This window comes from Gracilinanus agilis, chromosome 6 (genome assembly GCF_016433145.1).
Source record: "Gracilinanus agilis isolate LMUSP501 chromosome 6, AgileGrace, whole genome shotgun sequence".
NCBI classification, from domain to species: domain Eukaryota; kingdom Metazoa; phylum Chordata; class Mammalia; order Didelphimorphia; family Didelphidae; genus Gracilinanus; species Gracilinanus agilis.
In genome coordinates, this window is record NC_058135.1 from 115,572,859 (window position 1) to 115,592,404 (window position 19,546).

The 19,546-nt window shown below is 35.8% G+C and overlaps 1 protein-coding gene across 1 annotated transcript in view; it reads right to left on the minus strand.

Moving 5' to 3' along the window:
* GUCY1B1 (guanylate cyclase 1 soluble subunit beta 1) overlaps window positions 1-15,085 on the minus strand; it is a 38,436-nt gene extending 23,351 nt beyond the window's left edge. Inside the window, exons 1-2 of the mRNA XM_044680729.1 lie at window positions 14,978-15,085; window positions 3,324-3,521 (exon numbers count right to left, since the gene is read on the minus strand). Coding sequence (XP_044536664.1) covers window positions 3,324-3,521; window positions 14,978-15,070 — 291 coding nt within the window. The 5' untranslated portion in view covers window positions 15,071-15,085. The remainder of the gene's footprint in view (window positions 1-3,323; window positions 3,522-14,977) is intronic.
* Window positions 15,086-19,546: the final 4,461 nt, after the last annotated feature.

A 19,546-nucleotide genomic window follows, 5' to 3' on the forward strand; every position in this document is an offset into this window, starting at 1 on the left:
AAAGGGAGAATTGAGTTCGGGGTTTACCAGGATGCAGTTTTAAATAAACGTGATAATTTTTCCTCTTATCTGAGTAGAACATTTTCTCATTGAAAAAACAGTAACTATAAATCAATAATGTATGCTTTTAGAATAACAGTAACAGAACATATTTTTAAAAAGACATCAAAACTCTAAGTTTAGACATTATAAATTTGAAATTCTGGGCCCCTATGATGTTACTTATTTAATTTAGATATACACAGATAGCAAGAGTGGTCTCCTATTTTTCATTTGGCTCCAGCTTGCTGCAGTAATCTATTTAAAAATAAATTTTATTCTTATAAAGGATGAGCTAAATGAATGTCTGTGATATGTGACTATCCAGCAGCTCATTAGGAGTGGTCATTTGTATAAGAGTACTGCCTCACAGACCTCTGGATTTGCTAATGATTTACCCCATATAATATTGTTAACCAGTCACAGAAATTAGTGCTAAAGAACAAAGGCTGCAACATCAGAAAACGCAGGCAAGTTAACATTTGGGATCAGAGATTCATAGAGTTAGGACTAAAAAAAAATGCCTTCCGAAGCATCTAGTGCAATTTTTCAAATGAGTAAACTGAGTTAGAGCAGGATTCAAATCTAGACCCTCCTGGGATGTCATCACCAATTTCTGCTAGGAAGCCATTGGCAAGAAGTGACTGTGTCTTCTACAGAATTAATTGTTTTAAGTGATTTGTATGTTTCTGCAGAACCGCTGCTTACTTACATGTTATGATCAAAGGACCTTTTGATCAGTCTTGCTACACTGATCTACCACATACTCCTACTTCCTCTAATACTTCAAAAGTTCTGTCAGGACCCATCAATAGAGATTCTACTTCAGCCAGTAAAGACAGCAACTTTTTTTTTAAATGATATCAGAGATTGTAAGAGATGGCTTTTCTATAGTTGCTGTGGTCAAAAACATTCAACTATTGGTGGTCAGCCTTCTGGAGATGAGCCTCTCAACGATTAATGAAACTATCCCCTGGACAACAGACACATAGTCAGTTATCATGTCCATGCACAGAACCTTTCCAGTTTGGTAGAATCTATAAAAATTTCCACTCCAATGCCATGACCTTTAAGGATCTTTAATGGGAGGCATTCTTTTTTTTTTTTTTTTTAACCCTTACTTTCCATTTTAGAGACTTTCTATTAGTTCTAACATATAGGAATAGGAAGGGTTAGGCAATGGACATTGAGTGACTTGCCCAAGGTCACATATCTAGGAAGTGTCTGAGGCCAAAATTGAACTCAGGATCTCCCTTGTCCAAGCATGGATTTCTACCCACTGAGCCACTAACTTCCCCCAAGGCATTCTTTTTTAAATAGTGTTTTAGTCTTCCCTCCATTCAGGCTAGAGCAGATTGCTATAATTTCATATCAATATCTATGAGCATTTCCATAAGAGACGGGAGGTGGAAAAAAAGGCTATTTCTTCACTCTGCTTAGGCACAGGGTAACTGAGAGATATCTATGAGCTTGAGCTTTTTTGTCATACAGTTCTAAAGTGGCTCCACATGTGGACAGGATAACAAGTAAGGGTAAACACAAGAGGAGGAACTGAGCACTACTGGCACCAAGAAGACCCAAATATTTTTGTCTTCAGGTCTACCTTTAGCTGCTACATGTCTGGATACCTGCTTCTAGGAAATATAATTCTCTTTTGTGTTCATTATTTATTTCATGAGAAGAATCCAAAAAGAGAGGAAATAGATAAGAGGGAGTTTTTTTTAGATTTCTTAGAGCAGAGATATCAAACACGTAACACTTGAGTATGCAAAAATTAGATTAAATTAAAATGTAATTGGGAAATAATTATCAAAATAAATAAAATACAACAGGACAAATAATGTTAAAACATAGTTTTCTAAATCAATATGTAACCTATAGGGAATGATGTGTATAAAGTATATATCTAGTGTACTGGCCCCTATTTCTGACAAGTTTGACATCACTAGTCTAGAGGTCTTCAGGATAAGTTATGCATAGAAAACAAACAATGCCACCTGAATTTTGTTTAGAAAAATAGACTGAGCTGGTCAACAAAATATGAATTTTTCATATATGTGGTTGAAATATTTTTTTTCTAACAAGCTTCATTCTGTTCCACCTGAGCAGAGATCCTAAGCAGTCAGTGGCTGCTTTAGTTGAGGTATCAAGAGAAATACTGCTGAAATTCTCTAGTGATTTAAGTTTCAAAAAAGTCCAAGGAACAGATAGAATAACTAATAAAAAAAAAAAAAGCTAAGCCTTCACCTTGATCTTGATTTCTCTTATTTGGCCTTGAGTTGGCTGTTTCTTCAATTAAAGTAGAGAGGTTAAGATGATCAAAATACCTTTTGGTATTGCTCTGAGTAATAATCATTTGTAACAAAAATGTAGCTAAATGAAAAAATATGACAAGATACCTATATTCACAATCCTAATGCTTTTCTTTATGATTAGCAACAACCCAAACTGAGTAGCTGTATTTCTACTTTTTCAAGGTTTGTATTTGAATTTGTTTCACCAAAAGGTACTCTTCATGTTGAAAGAAAACAGGTCAGACTACAAAATGTCACCTTTGAACTGTTACTGTAATATTAGGGAACAAAAAAGGGATAATTCATCATAAGGAAACAGACAAAATTGAATCATCACTGAATAGCTGTGTGTGAACCTCAGCTTCCTCATCCATAAAATGAGAGGGTTCATAGATCTAGAACTAGAAAGGACTTTTTAGGCTGTCAGTTCAACACTCTCATTTTACAGATGTAAGAATTAAGACCTACAGAGATTACGTGTGACTTGCCAAAGGTCACACAAATATTAGGCTCTGAAGTGGGATTTGATCCCAGATCATCTGACTATCTAGAAAGAAACCTTTTCACTCATGTTGAGTTGGACTAGATAATTTTAAAATCCCTCCCAGTTCTAAATCTCTGACCCCATGATTCTTGGATCCACGGGCAGAGACAAATTCACTTAAATTAATTTGCTTAGATAATTTCTCTTTCTAGATAGTTTCTTCAGCCAGTATATTCTTGGGGATTAAAATTAAATTTTATATTGCCTTTAAGCCAATCCTAAGCAAAAGTATAAATTATCTACTCCTATATATTTCTCTTAACAACTTTTTTCTACCCAAAAATGAAATGTATGCATTTCAAAGATAAAAACAGAAGACTGTTGTTTTATATTGATTTTTTTATATTATACATGCCATTACTTCTATATATTTCCACAACTCAGTTATTATTCTAGTAGGCTATTTGCCACCCATACTCAAAATAGCTTCGATAACTGAATATTACCTTCATGTCGATTTCAGTGCCATGTATCTGTTGGGCTACAGTTTTGATGATGCCAATGACAATGTCCTGTAGTCCTTCTCTCTCTGAGTAGTAGTGCAGAATGAGTCCTTTGCCCTTTTCAGCATCAGTGCACCTAAAGGAAGGTGCGCGCATACCTGGATAGATAGTAGCAAGGTGGTCATGGAGAGCATCAAGGTTCTATAGAGAGAAGGAAAAGAGGAATGAAAGAATCAGAATCGTAAAGTATAAAAGGGCTTGGGAGAAAATGATATCCAAATACAAGTCTCAGGTGTGATTTACACAAAGAATGGAATTTGACCTCTTAGCATACCTTTAGAATGAAGAGTCATGTAGCATATTTTTTCTTTTCTTCAAAAAGACATTTGTAAAGTATAAATCACAAGTGAAGCATGACAGTGAATATGACAGAAATATATTTAAGAGGCAGGGTAAACAAACAAGGATGGTGCCTGGAAAAAAAAAAGCTGTATAGAAGAATAGCAAAATAAAGTTCTCCCCACTTGAGTACTTGGAAAAAAGTAATCCTGAGCTTCCCCCAAAAGTCTAGAAACACTTCTTTAAGTAACTCAAAACAAAAAAAGCAGAATGACAAGACTGGATTACACACCTGATTTCAACCCAGTAAAAGGAAATGTGAATGAGTTGAATCACTAAACAAAGAATTTTGAAAGATATTCAGGGGGTACCTAAAAAGCTATAATACTTTTATTCATTTAAATTAATTTAAAGGTAATTAGTTACTTAGTTTTAACTTTTTTTTACTTTTTACTAGTTGCTAAGTAAACTTGGTAGATCATACTATTGTTTAACTTGAAATTTGTTTATGAAACATTTAATGAAAAAAGATAGTCTAAGGCATATGCAAATGTGTAAACATGGACATATGTCACATAAGTATGCCTAACAATATGTGCATATTTATGTGTAAGTGTATACATTAACTAATATCATACAATACTTTTGCCTCTGCATTTTTTTACTCTGAATAACTTCAATGCCCTCCTGTTTCTTTGAATGCTCCAGTTATTTCCTATAGCACAATGATATTCCACTATTTCACATAATCCTATAGCACATTTCCTATAGCACAATGACATATCACTATTTGTTTACCCATTCTTCAGTTCTCAGGCACATATTTTATTTCTACTTGGGAAGAGATTTTCAAAAGAAATGAAGAGATAAACATTGGAGAAAACAAAATTCAAGCAGCAATCGCCTCAGACAAATTTATTATTGGGTCCACTTTTTAAAAAAGGTAAACCAATTTCAGTCTATGCAATGCCCAGTGAAATAGAGTAGAAAATATTTTGGTAAACATGGCCACTCTAAGATTGATGCCTCTGTTTTGATGATATCTCATATATAGAAGCTCACATTTATAGGGTGCTTTAAGGTTTTACTAAGTGTTTCTATCACTACAACCCTGTGAGATAAGTAGTATCAATATTCCTGACCCCACCTTACAAATAAGGAAAAGGAGATCAGACAGATGAAGTTGATTTTCTGGAGTCAGTTATGAAGTGTCAGATTCTCCCCTCTTACCCCGAATCACTAGAAATACGACAGACTGAACCTAAAAGGCCATGTCTCCAGCCAAACCAGTTACCTTAAAAAAATAACGTCTTTTTTCAAGACAAGGAGAAGAATCCCAAGACAATCACAAGGATGTCCTGGGCTATGTCCAATAATGTTGTGTAATTTCCTTTTCTTCCAACATCCCAACACACTAACCAAAAAAGTCAACATTTCAAAGAGGCATTTGATTGAGTCAGTCTTTTTTGCCCAAGTTAGGGACAGTGTTTCTTTACTCTCAAAATATCTGCTTGCCATAAGGAAAAAGACCGGATTTTCAATGAATGCTTTATTTACTCTCAATTGCCACCAGAGGATGCTGTTGCTATGGAATAGACAGCTACTATTCTCTGACTAGTATTCAGAAAATTCCTCTTGACTGAGGTGAGGTGGCAATCAGTCTTTCCCATGACTGTTTAACCCTATGTTCTTAGAATTAGATAGCCTCTGCCTTCAGGATAGAGTGTTTGGAAGGAGGAAGGATTGGGGCATGGGTTATGGTAATTAGCCATCGTACTCAGAGGTTCTTTTCCCCTCTTCTTTCTAATATACAGAAAATGACGGTGAGGAAGTTGTAGTTTGTTTGTTTGTTTTTCCAGACCTGAGGGTTTCTTTAAAATAGAGGAACCCTATCATATATGTATATAAAAAACACAGAATACAAAGACTATTGTGATCCCTGCAAAGAGAAGATCCTGGTAAAATACTGTATCAATTTCATTTCTTATTATCTTTCTGACAAGATAGAGAAATGGCTCAAATAATGATCTGGTACGCGAAATGATCCATCATTAAAAAGAAAAGACAAGCAATCCCGCCCTTCTAGTATCAAAAATGATTATGCAAAGCCTTCCCAGTAAAATTCTACTCAGCTGCCTTATAATGGTATGAAGAGACCCCCATCTTCTCAAAGATTAGTCCCACAGGGGGGCTTTCTCTGACTTTGAGTGAGTGACCTAGCCTGGCAAAAGTCAGAGAGGCTCACCATTAGGACACTTATCAATAGGTAATGATTTGGGGGATGGGGAGATTTAACATAGCAACTCATGAAGACTGCCTACTAGGGTATGGGGATGTTGGGATTGGGATACCCACAATGATGAAATTATGTACCTTTTGAAATACCAAAGTATTAATACTATTTAGCATTTACATAGCACTTTAATGTTTGCAAAATACTTTACAAATATCTCATTTGATCTTCAAAACAACCCTGAGGGGTACATACTATTATTATCACCATTCTTCAGAAAAGGAAACTGAGACAGGTAGCAGTTAAGTGACTTGCTCAGGATTATACAGCTAGTAAGTGTCTGAGAACAGATTTGAACTCAAATCTACCTTATTCTAGTTCAGAGCTTTGTACTGTCTCACTGTCTTCAAGGTGTTTTTTTAAATGTATTATATTCATACAAATGCTCTTCTGCACTAGATATATTTTCCACACCTAGGGTCCAAGTCTCGTATATTCTCTTTTAGGATCAGAGTGACATCACTTAGTCCTGTTCTCCCAGGGACTGAGGACAAGATCTCCATTTCTTTTTTATTTTTTAGACCCTTACTTTCCATCTTAGAATCAATACTATGTATTGGTTCTAAGGCAGAAGATGGTAAGGGCGAGGTAACGAGGGTTAAGTGACTTGCCCAGATTTCAACCCAGGAACTCCTGTCTCTAGTCCTGGTTCTCAATTCACGGAGCCCCCTACCTGTCCCAACAGATATTTTCCTACCAAAAGTTTATATTCAAGTAAGAAAGATGACATGTCAGAAACATTTCCCACCAGGCATCTTCAGGATTGATGAAATTAGCTTCACGTTTCATTAGTATATGTGGACAGAATAAGAAGATAATCTGTAGCAAGCCAAGGTGATTGGGTCTATTATGCCACAGATGGCAAAAACACAGACATCATTTGACAGCATTATTACTAGTTGTTACAGTAAGAAATATATAGACTGTAAGATCTTTGAGAGAAAGGCCCATTTTTCATTCAGATGTATCCCCTGAGCCTAGAGTAGTGTCTCACAAATAGCAGTCACTTATTAAATGCTTGCTGGATCATTGGATTATATTATCACCTAAAACTAAAAGACTCCAAGATGTCAACAGACAGTACTAAATTGTATGGTCATCTGAGGAAACCAAACCTCAAAATATCAAATGTATCATTGAGTTTTCCATTAATTAAATGGATGAATAAAGTAATTTCCTGGAGCACATAAGACATAACACACCACTTTAGTGTATTATTGATTTCCTTTACATAGTTCCTCACATAAAAGCACTCAAGATTTTTTCTATTACAATTACCTTTAAACACTCTCTCTCTCTCTCTCTCTCTCTCTCTCTCTCTCTCTCTCTCTCTCTCTCTCTCTCTTTCCATACTTCCCTCTCTGTCTCTGCCTCAGTTTCACTTCTCCTTCCTTTCTTCATATTATGGAAATGACTATCATGAGAAGTAAAGAATTCAGTACTATTACATTTGACCACCTCTTTCTGCCACCATCACTGTTAAATTATGTATTTTTAAAATTTGTATTTTTATTATCATGCAAAACACATTTTCATATTGATCATTGCAGTAAGAGCACATAACCAAAACAAAATACACTGATGTAAAGGGATTATGTATTTTTTTAAACCTTAACTTTCTATCCAAAATCAATGCAGTGTATTGGTGCCAAGGCAGAAGAACAGAAAGGGCTAGGCAATGGGAGTTAAGTGACTTGTCCAGGGTCACACAACTAGGAGGTTTATGAGGCCAGATTTCAACCCAGGACCTCTCGTTTCTATGTCTAGCTCTCAATCTACTGAGCCATCCTAGATTATATTTTTAGGAGCTTTAAAAATTATAAGAAGAGATTTTAATCATAGCCTGAATTCTTTTATCAAGCCTTAAAGAGAAAACCCATTCCATGTTTACAAAATTGACTATAACATAATCCATTATTTACTAGAGTAGCTACTAATAGTTCTACCCAAAAATTGTGAATAATAAGATTTTATATCAAAACAGAATTTTAACTTTTAAAGTCCTAATTTTATCAGCAAAAATATTTGTTTATAGGAAAAATATGTCCATATATTCATGTTTTCAAATTAGTCTTGAAATAAACTCAGAGCTAAGCAAGTACAGCTCAAAAGGACCACCAGTTAGCAAGCACTAAGCTGCAAATACGCTTTGATGTTTTTTCCCCCCACTTCATAACTGATGAAGATTTCTCATCTATTTTAATTTGGAACTAGGGAATAGAGAGCAACCATATTCATTTTTGTCATTCTTTGAAAACCACGAGGTCAGCCTAGGGGTTCCTATAAAATTTTCTGATGGCCTGCTATGATTTTTCCTGCATCTTCCATAAGCCAAATGAATTTATTTTTTACTCTGGGTTACTCCTGACCTAACCTGGAGATCACCAATTATAGATGAGAATTATTTCTTATATCCTGGGAAACTGCACTCTAGAGAATACTATTTTTAGAGGCAGGAAAACCAAATGGCAGTATTTTATGCCCTTGGGAAATGCATGATAGATTCAGGTTTTTCTATTCCTTCAGGATATTTCCAGGGAAAGACAGTTTTTCTATTTATACATGTACACTAAAAGTAAGCTTATATGTAAGCCCCGATCGAAAAGGAAAATGAGATCTCCAAGAATCATCTAGACCATTTCTCTGACACCAGTCATCTACATATACATTTTTAAGCCATCATCCATAGATTCATGAGCCCTTATTTTAAAATCCTTGAGTATATTGTAGTAGGTAATCTCATTTTAATTCAATTTGAAAAAATAATTAAATATTGATTATGAGGAAAACATTCTACTTATCATTGGGAATTTTAAAAAATGAAAAACCTAGACCTTGCTCTTAGTGGCATGTATATTCTTAGGTATGTACACATGGACATATGTTTGTACACATAAACACACATATGTGCACACATGTATCATCTAATAGAATGCAAGTTCCTCGAGGGCAAGAACTGTTTCATTAGTCCCTTTTGTATTATCTTCAGTTCCCAGCACCATAGCTGGCACACAGTAGGTGCCTAATAAATGCTTATTGATTAACTGATGATTGGATGGTTAGATAGAACAGGTTTTTTAAAAATAAATACCCAGAACTGGGATCAAGTAGAGAGTTTAACACCTAAACTAGGGAATTAATAGGAAAGCACTGCAAACTCCCATGATGGAAACAGAGCATCAGTCTTACCATTTGGCTTTCCACACAGGATGGATAAAAACTTGAATATGAGAAACTGAATGATTTCACTCATTTTTTATAAGTTCTTTCTTTGAACTAATTTTTCTATATGTTTAGCCATGGACACTTTCCTTTTTTAAGAATGCATATATACAAAGAATTCAGCTTTCAATCTTTTTTGAAACAGAGAAACATAATTTTTTTGTATCAGCTCATTAAAAAAAGTCGAGCAAGTTTCCTTTAAGATTCTTAGAAAAAAAATCTTAAAAACTAAAAACAAGTAACCATCTTTAATAAGATCTATATTTGATGGCATCTCAGTTCTGCCTGGGTTTGGTTTCTTTTTTTGTTTGTGTTTATTCATTTTTATGGTAGACCTCAGCAGAAAGAAGCCTGGGTATGAGTAAGCAGGACTAAGAACAGGGTCGAATGAACAGCTGAGCCTTTGGTCACTACTCCTCCTTTCTTCCGCTTTTCCTATAACTCCAACTATTCAACACTTATCAAGTAGACCCTATTGGGTGAAAAGTACTACACTAGATAGATCCAGGAGGAAAAATAAAGTTTAGATAAATCAATCGGTCGGCTAATCAGTATTTATTATGTATTGACTATTGTGCCAGTAATAGGGAAAAGCATTAGGGATAGAAAGGTAAAAAAAAAAAAAAAAGTCTCTGTCCTCGAGGAGCTTACATTCTCATGGGAGAAACACATATAAATAATTAGATTCATAAAAGATTGAGAGAGTAGCTAAAAGGCAATTCCAGAGGAGAAAGGACTAGCAGCTGGGGCACCAACTAAAAGATATGGGTTCTCTCTCAGTAACCTTACAATCAAGTATATTTCCTACACTCTAATGACTAGGGTTAAGATATGTTGTTGTTGTTTGGTCATTTTTTAGTTGTTTCTGACTCTCCATGACCTTTTTGTTTTTTTTTTTTTTGTTTTTTTTTACCAGAGACACTGGAGTAGTTTGCCATTTCCTTCTCATTTTACAGATGAGGAAATGGAGGCAAATGAGGTTAAGTGATTTGCCCAAAGTCATATAACTAGTATGTGTCTGAGGTTACATAGGAATTCAGGAAGATGAGTCTTCTTTACTGCAAGTTTGGCACTCTATCCACTGTACCACATAGCTAGCTGCCCCTTGGGTTAATATAGAGACAAATAACAACTCTAAAATACAACATGGAAGGATGAGTGTTTTAGAGAGTAACAAAACAAAATACTATGGGCTTTAAAAGATCAATAAGGCTTCAACAGATAAAGAAAAGAGAAGGGGGTCTTTTCCAATCTTAGGAAATATCAAGAACAAAAGCCCAGAGGCACATCAGTGACAAAGATTAGTCATTGTGAAGGGACAATCAAAGAAATGGGTTCTCCCCAATGGGTTAATAATTTTTTTTAACCACCCCCAAGAGAGGGGATCTTAAAGACATGCTTTTAAGAGGATCCCCTGGGAGAAAATCAACCAACCAAACAAAAAAACCTACATATAACCAAACCAAACAAAACAAAACAAAAAATACTACAATGGCAGCATTTTTAAGGCATTGCAAATATTTTCTTAAAGTTTAAGTGGAAAAGAAAGTTGTTATGGGCCCATGCCATACATTTAAGGACGAGCTATTCTTTTCAGGAATACAAAGGGTGAGGGGGGGAAAAGGGATGATTTCATTGTGTTTTCATATTCACCCAGGCAACCTTAAAAAACATAAACAAATTAAAAAAAAGACTCAAACAACCTAGATGACATTCATCAGACCTCGCAATGAATCAAGGTCCTCAACACTATTTAAGACTTGGAAAACATAGGGTAGTTGTTCAGAGAGGAGAGAAAGCATGTCATGTGCTACTGATCTCTGCTTGGCTTGTTTACTGTTTCCTTTTCCTGTACTCTCAATGACTAAGCTTCCTCCTGCCCTTTATGGACTCCTGGGTTTGAAAGGCAGGCTTTCTATGTCATGAGAAAGCAGTTTCCTTTGAGGTTTACAAGTTAAAAGTAAGGGGAATGTTGCATTTTTCTAAGGAACATAAGTAATCCAAAGTGACAGATTTTTACAGCTGTTCGGGAAAATGACCATATTTCCCAAAATAGCACTTCTCATGAACACTTAGGCATTGTGTCTGACATAGGTCATCAATTCCAGACAGCTCCTGGTATGCCCGGCCAAATCACACTTTCACATTAAAATTGGCTGAAAAGGATGGTGAGTTTGCCAGAGAATTTCTTAGGGAAAAAGGTCTCCAGGATTTACCCCAAACCAGGGAGAAATCTTTCTCCTTTTCCTCACACTTCCATCTCATGCTCTTTAGAGACTCTTCCTTCCTGAGAAGCAAATGCTATTTGTTCATATTATTCTATCTGACCTGCTTTAAAACATTGATGAAGGAGAGGGGCAAGCCACGTATCTAGGGATCTGTTCCAGTCCTAGATTTTCCCCTAGAGAATGGCCATAGGTAAAGACATCAAGGGTACTATGGGGATGGCATTTTCTTTACTTAGGTGATAAGATTATATTCAGGGTTCCTTGGACACTACTTTGGAAGTGACTTCTGTTATTTATTAGGCATAAACAGTTATGATGAGTTGGGAGGGGAGTTGTATGCAGGAATCAAAAAACCTCAAAGAGAAAAGTCTTCAATATTCCCGGGGTCCTAACTCAAACCAGTCTCAACCAGAATCCTCTTGGAAGCCTTCAGTGCTTGAGAGAGACTGTGGAAGGTCCCTTTTAGATTAAAAAGAGCAGAATTCCCAGGTGTCCTGTTTTATTATCTAATTCAAACATTTTAGTTCCTTGTCTAATTTACCAAAAAAAAAAAAAAATTGAAGAGGAGGAAGGATGGGGCTAATATAAGACAAGAGGAAAACATCTATCTTGTGCAGTCATGGCTTGAGACACACAAGGGAGTCTCACTATCATATTAGACCTTCCTGACCAGCTGTATTTTTTCTGTATCAGCCTTCCAACTATTCTCTCCAGTGTTTATATCAATGTACCAGAGATTTCAAATAGCGATTTGCTATAGCAACAGCATGGCTGCCTTATTTTTTCTAATTTGAGAAGAAATATGGCAATATAGAAGAATTGTTGAATTACAGACTCTTCTACAACAGAGCACCTCTAGATAAAATATGTGCCATTTAAAAGCCAAAAACAAAATCTGCACAATTTGTGTTTCTTTTCCAAGGGCAAAATCCCTGATTCCAAGGCTAGAATCCTTGTCACTGCCACACTGACTCTCAATTTAAAATATTCTTCTCAAAAACACCTCTGCTTTAAGACCTTTGTATTTTAATACTTCAGAGATCTATGAATTTTGTCAATGTGGGCAGTTCTCCTGTCAACACAGATAGTGGCACTTTCTCAATGAGCATAGGTGGCTGTGGCCATAAAATTGTAGACACAGAGTCAATTTTCTCTGTCTATACCTGAAGCTTTTCTAACTGGGTGGGATTTTCTAAGCTCTGTACTCGTCTGAAATAGTCTTCCAGAAGCCTGGGCTACCTCCGGGTCAGGATGAGGCAATGGAGTTAGACTTTAATGTTGAATGTTTAAAATATGTCTTGCAAATGCAATTAATTCTGGTGACAATCCTGGCCTGGGTAATTTGTAGCTACTCTAAGTGTTCAGTCTAAAATATCACTTCTAAGTCCTCAAAGGTGATAGCAGCATTGTAGAACATCAAGGACTGCAAGAATAGAAGAAATTAAAAAAAATTTTTAAAGTTTCATAATTTAGGATTTCTGAAAATGTCAATGTCCCCTTATGAGGTGTGACTCTAACAGAATGATTCTGTTTCTACAAACTATGCACGAGAATCATCCTAATTAAAGTCACACCTATACTGGATGGACTTCCTCTAACTAGTAAACATGGCAGCCACTGGAGTCCATAGATTAAGGGCTGGAAAGTAACTTCGCTGTGATCAAGTCCAACCCCAACATTTCAGGGATGAAGGAATTAATTCATCTGTGCAGAAACTTGTCCAAACTCCTACAAAGCATTTTAAGAGGCAGGACTCAGAGACTGATACGAATCCTACAATAACAGATGCACCTACTCTTTTTCCTCCAGGATACTATGCCACTAAGAAAATAGCATTTGCATACATTTTAATGCCCTGGCCAGGTAAAGAAGCTATTAAGAGCACAGAAAAATCTTCTTTGACAAAAAAGCTTAATTTAGTAGAAATGCCTTGCTTGATAAAAAAGACCATGATTAGGAATCAGAGGTGTGGATTCAAGTCTTAGCTCTGCCATTTACTAATACAAGTGTGACATCGAACAGCTCTGTTCACTTCACTGGTCCTCAGTTGCCCCAACTGTAAAGTGAAGGGATTAGTTTTGATGACTACAGTGCCAACGGTTGGTGGGGAGAACGGTTAAATCACCATAATTCAGTGGAAAATAAAATATTTATAATGTTATTTCCACCATTACTGAAAATCATTCTATTCCATTTTAAAATGTTACTTGCCAAAACTTTCAAGATTCCTCTTAAAAGGATCTACTTCAAACACTTCAATATTTTATATAAATGTAATCCCTTAAGAAAATCAATCATTTACATGTATAACCTAGTGGAACTGCTTGTCAGCTTTGGGAGGAGGGAAGGAAAGAGCCAGGGTGGGTAGGGGGAATCGTGAATCATGTAACCATAGAAAAATATTCTAAATAAAAAAAGGGAATTTTAAAAAAATCAGTGTTATATTCAGTAGTTACTTATGATAAAAATTGGTGAGAAAGGTATCACATTTTCCCTTCCTATAGGTATTTTTTGCTTTAGTACTATGTTCTGTAAAAAAGCTAATTTAAATTTAGACTATTATTACTTGTTAATGTTTATCTAAACTTTTTAAATAAAAGTTTTATTGGTTGGGGGGACAGCATAATTCAATTGAAAAGAAATAAATACACCTTTCAAGATTGTTTACTCTCTCACTGTTTTAATACATGAAGGCAACCACAAGAAATCTTGCAATAAATAACACAATGCAACTAGGTACTCTGTATTATGTGCACATGGTAAATATATATCAGAGTTCTGGGTCCAAACTCAGCAAGCCCTGCAATGACTTAGTGGACAATTAAAGCTGTCACCTTGGCAAGCAAGGAGACATTAGTTTAAGGAGAGTACAGTAGAGTATATCATCGCACAAGCAAGACACAGAATATTTACTCAAAATCCAAAAATACTACCAGAGACTAAATCTCCAAACAAACCCATTTGATGATATGGCATGTTTAATTTCAATTTACATTTGTGCAAGCAGCTACTTCACGAAGAAACAGTTGACACCAGTAGCCTGGCATATCCACGGTGGTAAGGGCAAACCAGTTTCCATCCTGATTTAATACTGTTTTAAGCTCAGCAGTGGAAAAAAAATGTTACTGTGTAAACATAAGCCACTTTGATTAAACATTCAAGTTCTTACTGTGGTTGTTAAATCAGTAATGCGGCTGGATTGGAACTGGTTTACATTCTCTTAAGCTGGGTTTCGGCTTGCTGGTGTCACACACTGACATCACTTTCCACCAAGATCTTACAACAGTCAGGTCAGAAATACCAATTTTAAACAAGCACATCACTTTCAAAGCTAACACATTTCCAGAAGAGGATTTCTCTCACAAATGAGGGTACTTAAAATAGCCCACTCCACCTAGAAATAGCTCCCTCTTGTAGTCTTCCATTTGTTAGAAAAACTGCCTAAGTGATATTAATGAGAGAGCCCCGACTTTTCCTGCTAATCAAGCAGATTGAGGGAAAACCAAAAAAAAGGTCTAATCTTCCATCAATCAGGAGTTAACTAACACAGTACAAAGAAGACACATATTTCTCACCTGTAGAAATTCTCGGACGTTGGAGCCCAGGACACGGAGGATGGTATCATAGCCAGACTCTTGGCAAAACACAAAAAACATCTTCCCAAACATTTGGAGGATTTCTCCCGCATTGAGATCTATTTAAAGGTTTAGGGGGAAAAGTTTTATTTACTTAGGTTAGTCTTGACATGGGGAATTTTCATTGTAAATGATTAATGCTAAGAAGGATTCAAGTGTCTCTGATATACAGATGACTTAAGAACAAGTTTGTCATACAAGAAAATCAAAAAGAAAGTTTGCGTTTTTTTCAAAAGAATCCATACATATCAGATGATTCTGTACTCATAGAGTACATTTCTAATTCATTTGTCCCATCAAAGTTTTCTAACACTCATCTTGGTTTTTGCTAATTGATATTATTTTAACATTGAATTTATTTCATTTAACAGGAGTAAATTTGGAATGAATATTGGGAAAATATTATTTTACAGGATTTGCTTAAAGAGTCATTCTGTTTTAAAGTCACTGCCATTTTGAAGTAATCTTCATAACAAAAAATCACTAAGTTTAAGAACAATTGGCTTTTTCTATAGATTTATTTGTCTTCCTAGTTAGATTGAAAAAATCATTGAGCTTCCTGCTCCCTCTCCTAAGGTGCAATCTGCTTGTAAATCAGGTTTGTTTGAATTTCATTTTGGGCCACTAGAGAGCTCTCTTTTCCTCCTGAAGCTTTTTTCATCTTTGACTCTATTTTGGTCATATTTCTCCATTGTATTACTAATCTCTTTCTTGTGTGTCTCCTATGAAGTTAGAATATATGGTGGTTAAGAAAAAGCTTTAGTTTTGTTTTTAAAAAATTCTTTTATTCCTGAACTTGGGTAAAAATTGAATCATCCATCTCACTCCCACTAACTGTGGGTGTTGCCCAAAGCTCAGTTCTTTTTTTCTTCCACCTCTATACTCCACTGGGGTTCTAATTAGTTCCCCTGGGTTTAACTATCATCTTTATGCAGATTGCTACCACATCTACATCCAGTCCCAGTCTCTCCAGAAAGCTTTAGCCCTATATCATCTATTGCCTATGGGTCATTTCAAATTGGAAATCATTTAAATTCAAAATGTCTGAAACTATCTTTCTCTATTTCCCAATTTTTGTTGAAGGCACCAATACCCTTCCAATTTCTCAGGTTTGTTATCTCAGCATTCTCCTCAATTGCTCACTTCTCTTTATTCCACATATCCAATCATTTGACAAATCTTGTCATTTCTCGCTGCACAAAATCTATTGTGCTTCATGCCTATTTTATGTCACAAAATCTATTATGTTTTATGTCCACTCACATGGCTACCATTATAGTTCAGGGCCTTGTTGTTTCTCACTTAGATAATTGCAATAATCTCCTAATTGGACTCTTTGCTTAGTATTCCAATTCATTCTACACAATGACCACAAAGTAATTTTTTTTAAGTGTAGCTATGACCATGTGGCTTTCCAATACAACTAACTCCAATGGCTTCCCATTATCTTTGGAATAAAATATAAACACATCTGCTTATCTTTTAAGGTCCCATACAACCTTAGCCCATCCTGCCTTTATAGTCTCATTGGACATTATTTAATCTCCTTCTCACATTGCCATCCAGCCAAACTGGCATGCTATCCATTCCTTAAGTATAATACTCCCTTTCCCACCTCCCATGCCCAGAACATACTCCACCCTCACTGGTGCCTCAAAGAAATCTGTTTTCCTTTAACTGAGTAATCGAGATATTATTTTCTGTATGAAGTGTTTCTGATCCTCCAAATGCTAGTTCCCTATTTTATATTTAACAACTATGTGTGTGTATATTAACTCTATACGAACTATATAAAATGCAAAGCTAATAAATATAATGTCTTGGTGAGGAAGGGTTGTTTTTTCTTGTTGGCACATTGTTTAGCTCAGCCTGGGATAGAGTAAAAATTGATAAGTTTTTGTTAATGGTCATGCTGGTTGGTTGTTGATAATTTAGGTTCAATGTTTTTTTAAATCTCGGTGACTACGTGCCAATGTAAATTTCTTTACAAAAAATAAACATTTTTAATTGATATGCTTTTCTTTTTAATGCTATTCTAATTTCCGATAAATAAGTCTCTAATTGGACTCTTTGGTCACTACTCCAGTTCATTCTACACACTGAAACAGTAAGTTTTCTTAATTGTAGATATGATAATGTATCTTTCCTACACAACTAACCCCAAGTGGCTTATAGAAACAACAGAATTCTCTTTCAGGAAAAAAAGAGAATTAGTAAACACATTGCCATATATGAAAAGATCAACACTTCTTTGCCTAGAGAAGGGAAACACATTCCATCATCAAGTCATTTAAAGTGACAGATGATCACTACAAACAACGTGCTTTCAGATAAGACAACTGTATAGTCATCTACCCCATGACATATCCAGAAAACTGGAGAGCTTAACTGCTATTCTTAATTGAAAATTAACAATAAAAATGCTGATATTATAAAAGAGAGTGAGATTTTTAGATACACTAAACCTAATTCTTCCTTTGAATCTAGAATGGTATAAACCACAACCTGATGTTGGGAGGTATCTTACTGACATGTTATAGCATCCTCTACGCAGGAATTCACCTCCTCAACAAAGTCTTCTGTCCTTTCCCTCCACTAACCCTCACATACATTGCTAAAATGAAAGTTTTCTCTCTCCTTTCTATGGCTTTATTAGCCATTTGTCTGTACTTCCCATTTGCTTCAATCACAATGCCTTGCCTCGGATTTTTTGGGAGGGTATAAGCTGATTTTAAATTTGTCTTTTTCATCTACTTTCAGTGCCTTTGCAGTTATGTTGTACAAGGAATGAACAATGAGTTTTAGTTAATCTGAATTCTTTCTCTAGTAATAAAGTGGTCTTTGCACTCAATGAATAAAAAGGGTTATCGGAGACGAGGTATAGGGGCCTAAGACATCGTTTCCACTAAGCATCACCAAAGTTTGACTCTTTAAAAAAGTTTTTCAGCTCTGTCATAAAACACTGGGGTCAGAGGATAAGGAAGAGAGAATTTGTAACTAAATTTGTTAGATATGTGGGGCCTCCATGAGAGTCTGGGAGTGAAGAAGGAACAGAAACAGTTCTTTCCCAGCCTCCTCCTAATTTCTTTTGTTTTACTCAATCTAAGAATTGGAGGAGAGGTAATCATTCTCTTACTGTACTCTTGGATAGTCTTTTCAAAACTAGACTTACGTCTGTGATGGCAGGAATGGTGAAAATCACAGTTCTCACCTGTGCAAGAAAGGACTGGTTCAAAATATTTTCAGAAGGGGGTGTAACACAAGTTTAGGTAGAAACAAAGTTGGGGACATTTGGGCAGGTATTCTTCCACTCTGTGCCAACTTTTGCAGCTTTCTTAAGCCTTTTGGAGATATTTGAGCACAACTACATGCAAAGCCCTGTTTGCAATAAATAGTCTATTGTTGTTTTACTAAAGAATAAAATTGCTAGTGCTCTGTTTGGGGCTCTTAAAGACTATCTCTTAGCAGTCTTGTCAAATTCCATAGGTTTAAATACTCACCTCTTTGAAAATTACTCCCTAATCTATTTTTTCCTTCCCTAGCCTCTTCCCTGATTGCTGGATTTTCATTTCCTATTCTGTTCTAGACATCTCCAAACTCATATTCTATGGAGACCTCAAATTTAACAGGTGGAAAAATTGGCCTTATTTTGTGTTTTCCACACATCTGCCCTTCAACTTCAACCTCCCTATTTCTATTGATGGTACTACCGTATTCTCCATATTTTCAGTTACATATTCTTGAAAGTTGAGTGCAATTTTTTACCTTTCCTCATAATTCATTATGTTTAAATATTTGTCAGATCTTGTGGATTCTACTTCCACAACATCTCTTGTGTTTGTCTTTCTCCTCTTAGTTCCCATTATTATCATCCTAGTTTAGACTCTCATCATCTCTCATCTTCACTTGCCTACTAATTATAATTCCTCCAGTCATTCTTATGTTTTCTTTCTTTTTTTAAAACCCTTAACTTCTGTGTATTGGCTCCTAGGTGGAAGATTGGTAAGGGTGGGCAATGGGGGCCAAGTGACTTGCCCAGGGTCACACAGCTGGGAAGTGTCTGAGGCCAGATTTGAACCTAGGACCTCCCGTCTCTAGGTCTGACTCTCAATCCACTGAGCTACTCAGCTGCCCCGCCTCCAGTCATTCTTCACTAGTCCATCCAGTCCATCCTTCATGAAGCAGCTGAATAATCTTCTATAAATACACATCTGACCACATAACTCACTTGTTCAAAAATCTGTAGTGGTTCTTTGCTTCCTTAGATAAAATTTATCCCCCTTAGCCCACAATTTAGGGGTTCTACAATCTGATTTCAACCCATTTCCAGACCTTTTTCATGTTAATCCCCTTCATGTACTTTAAGCTTAATTGCCTTAGCTACTTGATTTTGTCCTATTATCTTTGATTTCAACTTTGTTGTACTGTCTCACTTCTAGAAAACACTTGAACTCCACCTATTGAAATCTCTTCCTTCTTTCAAAGTTCAGCTCAGGTGAAACCTTATAT